General features: G+C 47.8%; 1 protein-coding gene across 1 annotated transcript; it reads left to right on the top strand.

The window, feature by feature from the left end:
- The first annotated feature begins 2058 nt into the window (after positions 1 to 2058).
- Positions 2059 to 5793, top strand: LOC120837134. The gene is made up of 3 exons (XM_040206336.1): positions 2059 to 2120; positions 2208 to 2327; positions 5601 to 5793. Exons 1-3 carry the CDS (start codon positions 2059 to 2061, stop codon positions 5791 to 5793), a joined length of 375 nt encoding a protein of 124 aa, XP_040062270.1.
- Positions 5794 to 6175: the final 382 nt, after the last annotated feature.

Here is a 6175-nt window from a genome sequence, read left to right as displayed (position 1 = left end):
CGGAGCCAGGTGGGGACAATCGTTAGGAGTTGCCAAGCGGCGTGACCAACGACGATCGCCGCGAAGCTAATTTCGAGAAAAAAAAAGTTAAAAAAGAAAAGGAAAAAAAAAAAGGTTATCACAGAAAAGATGGAACAGGCGAAGAAGAAAAGCTTTGGGCGTCTCCACCGCCGTATGTCCGAGCCGGCCCACAATGACCGCTCGCAATGGGCTTCTGGTCAGCGCCAATTTTAGCCTTGGTGTGAGTGGCGCGAACTTTGCTCACCTTCCGTAGCGACGAACGTGCGTGTGCCGGGCTGCGATCGAACACGTGAGAACTGTGATTCCCGCAAACAGTGAGATGGTGTATATAGACTGGAATGAATTCCACATTCGCGTAACTAGCCAGGCGGCAGGTTACTGCTACCGGTCATAAAGTTCGTTTAGACTTAGATCGGACGTGTGATTGAAGCGCCGAGGGTAGTAGCCCGAGCTGGATGCGACGGCCTCCGTGCATGTGTCTTGCCATTAGCTCGGGGCGGTTTTCGCGTTTTATTGTGACCACATTTGCTGGAGACGCGAGCTCGTGACGTAGGCAACTACTCTTTTTGCACCAGAACTGGTCCAGCGGGGCCACGCTCCGCAGGTGAACGGTCAAGGATGTCAATTTAAGGTGCAACTCCACATTGAATGCCGTTTTGGTTCTTTTTTTACTCTTTATAACTTTTTTCTTATGCATTCTACAGTCATAAAATTAATGGCAAATTAAGGAACTGTTCTTCAACTATAATTTAATGTCTCGATATCACGTTCATCCTTAGTTTATTTTTTAACTTTCAATAGACCTCTGATATTAAACAATTTTTCCGACACGATAATTTACTTGCGCTGTCTGTTGGATATAGTGAACTACAAAACAAGCAATGAACTGTACAAAGAATGTACATATTTAAATAAAAAATAAAGTCTGAAATAGTGTTATTTCATCGTGCTATAAAGGCGGAATCATGTTAACTAACGAAAATAACGAGACATTAAAGTACGATGTACCTTTTGAAATCACATTTTCCAGAAACTGCACATCGATAGATTTCACGTGAAGTTCAGTATTCAATCACAAACTTGTCACTCAGTTACGGTAAGTTACAGTTTTTTAATATCAAATACAAATGGCGACACGTGTTCAAGAATATCTCGATTAGCATTTGTCGTCATGGGCCGCTTAGAACGCAGCACGAGAAACAGAAATGGTACCAGAGGCGCGGGTGTCAGATGCCTGGATGCCCGCAGTGAGAGAGCCAGAGGTGTAAAAACAACAAGCGCGAGGTTGCCAGTGGGCCACAGCTGCTTTTCACGTGTTTCACGTGTGCACTAGTATGCCCCAATGAAATTGAGGCCGTGAAAGGGATTCCGGCGGTTGCAATTCCACCATGTTTACAAATGCAATTGTTTCTTTTTATCAATTGTAGAAAATATTTTCGAAATCACACTATGGCTTGTTGGAATGGAGGGACTATATTTTGTTACATAGCCACCTCAGTGGCTTCTAGCCGAAAAACAAATAAGAGTCTTTATTTGCACGAGTGGGAGCTATCGTAGAGGAGTCGCGCAGGGGAAACAATATACCGTCATGGCCGGATCGAAAGCGTGCGCCGCGATACCGCATATAAGAATGTATCGGTGTCTCTGAGGCAAAGCGCTGGCCTCCGGGGTCCCCGTTGGGAGGTTTCATCCCGTCCCAAGTGCCCGGAATCTGACGGATGCCTATTGCTGAGAAGACGCCCTGCAATCGAGATTTCGGTTGCACGACAAAGGACCAAGCAATTAACACGCTGTTTTGTTGTTGTTGTTTTTTCTGCTGAAGCGTGCTTGATGCCCTTTGTTGATTTCCCCTAAATCCACTCCATGTTACACGGACAGCCTGAACCTCGCTTAAGTCAACCGCAGTCACGCTTATATGCGTGGTTACACGGCGTAGAAAACAGCGGTTTGCCCGCTAACCTCGTTTACAGGAAACTGGGCCTTAGCCCGGCCGTGTCTGAGCTTGGCAGCGTCAGCTTCGGCTCGCGAACCGACAAAATGGCGGCACCCGCCCAGTCAGCAGCGGCCAGCGGTGGATCATCCCAAGTGGCTTCCGGAAGGCGTGTCCGGTGGCCTGTCGCAACGACAGAGGCCTTTGATACGCATTCGGGAAGACAATCTATACCCCTTCTGCGCTCCAACACCAGAAATGCGCGGCTCTGTGTCCTGGTGGCAACAGAGCTCAATGCGGGGTTGCCTCATGACGCAGAGCCCTACTCGCCTACGCAAGTCCGTGAGAAATTGGAAAACTTAAGCACGCGATATCGGTAAGTACAAAGGCTCATTGGCTAGCGCGTGTAACGATGCATTCCAGGCGCTATTTACATGTAGCGAGGGAGAGTGATGTACTGACTACTCCTATAGCCTGTGATCGCTGTAGTGCATATCATGCGCAAATTCATGTCGCCGCGGCTGCACATTGAATTTCACCACCCTTTAACGTCAAAGAGGATATTTTAGTCTTGCCACATAAATAAAAAAATATAATCACGAAAAAGGTTGAGTTGGTTACTCTCTTCATTGTCGTCTTCTTTCCCGGCTTATTTTTTAGCTTTTACAGCAACAAACGAATGTGCCATGCGCTAACTAGAGCCACTCTATATGGCAGCGTAGCTGCCAGAGTAGCGACACGACGCAAAATCATCTAGATGTCAGAAGCACCGATAGTGATCTCCATTTTGGGCCTGAGAGGTTTCCATGGTAACCATGCTGCTAGCGACGCCGGGCGGCTACTTTTTTAGTCTAGTTTTGTTGATATCTCCATTCGTTCATTGAGGAGTGGTAAAAGACGCTTGGCATGGCGGTGCGGCACGGGCCTCTGGAGGAACGGTTCCTGTTTTTTCTGTGAAGCGAGACGATTAGCAGCCCGGGGACTGTCGGGCGACGAGACCTGCTAAGTATCTTAGGTGCACGGACAAGGCGAGTGGTTTCCTGCGCCGCCGGAATCGTGGCCGCTTCGTGGGACGTACGTACCGTCCTTGTGCTTTCGGACTTCGCTCCTATGGAACAAAATCCGATTACGCCGGCCACGACAGGACGATTGCCTCGGGATATGAATGCAGCTTCACTGCCATATAGAAAGCAAAGATATGGTTAGCATCATACTTATTGAAGACACAATCATCTACTCAGGATGAGATTATCTCACTGACTGGAGAGGAGCGACGTTGACGACGGTCTCACCCTCGTTTGGCGATAAACAGTCGACGGGGTTAAACCAAGAAGGACAGCACGGTGGTCTCCAGAGGATTGTTAACGCCATCAAAAGCGACGGACGCCGGCTATGAGGTGTTCTTGCCGACAGGCCAAGTGGTCGTCCGGAAGTTTGCCGGCATGCAAAGAGTCAATATTTTTATCTGGTGTAGCACACACATATCCGTGTTAAGGGGGCCCATGAAATGATCTTTTAACTTCTTCTTCCTTAGCTGTAATCTTCAACTCAAAAGCGAACTGTGAAATTACGCGGTCGTGAGTAACATGCTAGGGCACTGGTGCGATGACCCCAAGCTTCCACCGTGCTTTTTAAGCACACCATAGAACTTGGCATTCGCAGGGGATGATAATTTCCGTCAGGGCACTCATTGGCCACAAACGCGAATTCAAATATTCGTTGACGAATTGATTGTCGACGAGCGCAACGTCCGAGTGACGCAGTTTTCGTCTCCATTGCGTGAGCTGGGGTCGGCTGACGTGAGTTTGGCCTTTGTGGGCATGGCAAAGAGGATATATAGAACCATACATACATGATGATAACATCGTAGCACACGGACATTAATGGGTACAAAACGGGCCCAGCTACAGAAAATAAATATTACACTCGGAAGAAATAATTATGCCTGTAACTTGTTAATTACAAAGACGAACACGCCTCTGTCACATAGCAGGACATTTAATAAACGTCATTTGAGCAAACGCCAGCTTGTCACTTGAGAAAACAAACAAAAAAAAACACTGCGATCATATGCAGGCTATTGCAACAAAAGCACGTTATATCAAAATCTTCAGAACTGCTGATTCGCAAAATCGTCGATTAGTACAAAAGGCTCAAGATCGCAGGCGCTTCCTCGCTAAAAGCTGCTCTGATCATTCGGTGACCCAGGGCTGAAGCAATCTTCCCCTAGGCCCTACACGCGACTATCTCTCGTTTCGATTCTCAGAAATTCAAACTTTCAAAAAAAGCTAGAAAAATGCTAACATTTTATCCTAAAAGCTATATCGTAAAATCGGTGATCAGTACAAAACGTAAAGATCGCAGGAGCTTCCTCGCTAAAAGTTTCGGTGATTATGCGGTTACCTGGGGCTGAAACAACGCCTGTAAGGCCCAGCATGCGACGCATACATTTTGCGTAGATTCTCACTCCAACGTTGAAACAAAGCCTAGAGTATGCAAAAATTGCATGCTAAAAGTCTTATCGATCCTCGAGCACATCCGGGAATCCGAGGACCGCTACGGCGATATGACTGATGTTGTCGCACAGCTGCTAATGTCCAGAGCGATCTTGCACAGAAAAGGTATAAAGTCTCATTCTTTCGGATCTTCATGTTATACCTGCGTCAGAGAGCACGAAGAAGTCTGAAATCGTGGGGAGAGCAGCGGCACATTACGACTACCGCGACCCGAACAAACTCGTATCCACCAGATCTGGGCGCTGCCATCTTACCGATGACATCACGGCTCTTGAGGGGTCACGTGACGAGTCATCTCTCGGTTGCTATGGGCACGGTGCCAGCTCGGACCGTTGCTATGGTACCGTGTGTGACCAATCGCGGCGAGAGGCGGCACAGGGAAAAGCGTGGCACTACTCTGGCAGCTACGCTGCCATATCGAGTGGCTCTAGCGTTAACGCGTCGCAGCTAGGAGCACGTGGAGCGAAAGCTCGAGCTGCGATACAAAGTCACAACTTCAATGTGATTTTTACCATTCTTTCACAATTTAAACTACTGGAATTTAATCTTCATAGAAAGCTTAGGCGCTTTGGTAGAAAAAGACTGGATCAAAAGGCCCCTCATGGCCCTTCTACTGGCGCCTTTACTGTTCCCTCGGGTCACTGCCAATCAATGATGAGTAACTCATGGGGGAAAATGTAGAAGTAATTTGCAATCCTCAGTTTTACGACTAAAATCAGCAGACGACAAAAGAGTGGCCATCCCTATAATTGGCTGGAGTCGCGAATGGGGCACACTGCGCATTTCTTTAAGAAACGAGCAGGCATAAAATAATATAGCTGTTTGTACCCTTCCGTGAAGGTACAGCTAGACTGCTTTCTGTTAAAAGCCTTCCCTGTGATGGGATACAAGCACGCTGTGTACGCTGTTCTGTCATGTGCAGGTCCCAGTGGTTACTGAGGCACACGAGGATTGCGAGGCCTCTCCTGATCAGGAAGATGCTATGATAAACGAAGGCGGTACTACGCGTCTCGGAGTCCCAATGCATTTGAGCAGCCACATTCGCCGAGCAGAGAGAGAGAGAGAGAGCTACCACGTGACCAATGTCGTGGGCCTCAGCAGCGGCATCCCAGCTGAGGCTATACAACTGGCAGCCGCGGTGCTGGCAGTACCGGTGACAGTTCTGGCACCAGCCAGAACAAAAGCCGAAAGCGACCAGCGGGCTCTGCAATGCAGCAGCTCTTCACAGTGCACAAAGAGGAGTCGCAAAGTGCGGCTAAAGCCGATAAAAGAAGTCACAAGCTGCGAAAGGAGCTGCTCTATGCGGCTGCAGCGGGAGTCGAATGATTTGCAGGGTAGCACGATTAGCCTCATGGAGACAGACTGCGCCACGAAAGCAAATAAAGAATAATGGTGGCACGGGCCACTTGGCTTGAAGCGTTCAATAAAGGTTCCCCGCGGTTATAGCCAGTCTATAGATCTGCCACATCTGATGGTGGTAGCTATTATTCCATTGTGCCGTGAAAAACATTCATGCGAACAAATTAATGTCGATTAAAGCAAAGAGGACATGAAATGTAAACAGAAATAGGATTACCCTGAGTTTACCGCAATCGGGTCAAGCACTGGCATTTGTTGGTTTTGTCTGTGCTCTACAAGGTGCCAAGCACACACGCAAAAAGCGCGTTCTTGAACATTTAAAAACACTGTGATTTTTTTTTTTTTTTAG

This window comes from Ixodes scapularis, unplaced genomic scaffold (genome assembly GCF_016920785.2).
Source record: "Ixodes scapularis isolate PalLabHiFi unplaced genomic scaffold, ASM1692078v2 PGA_scaffold11__112_contigs__length_91849675, whole genome shotgun sequence".
In the NCBI taxonomy this organism is placed as follows: Eukaryota; Metazoa; Arthropoda; class Arachnida; order Ixodida; family Ixodidae; genus Ixodes; species Ixodes scapularis.
This window is presented reverse-complemented; position numbering and strand designations above follow the sequence as displayed.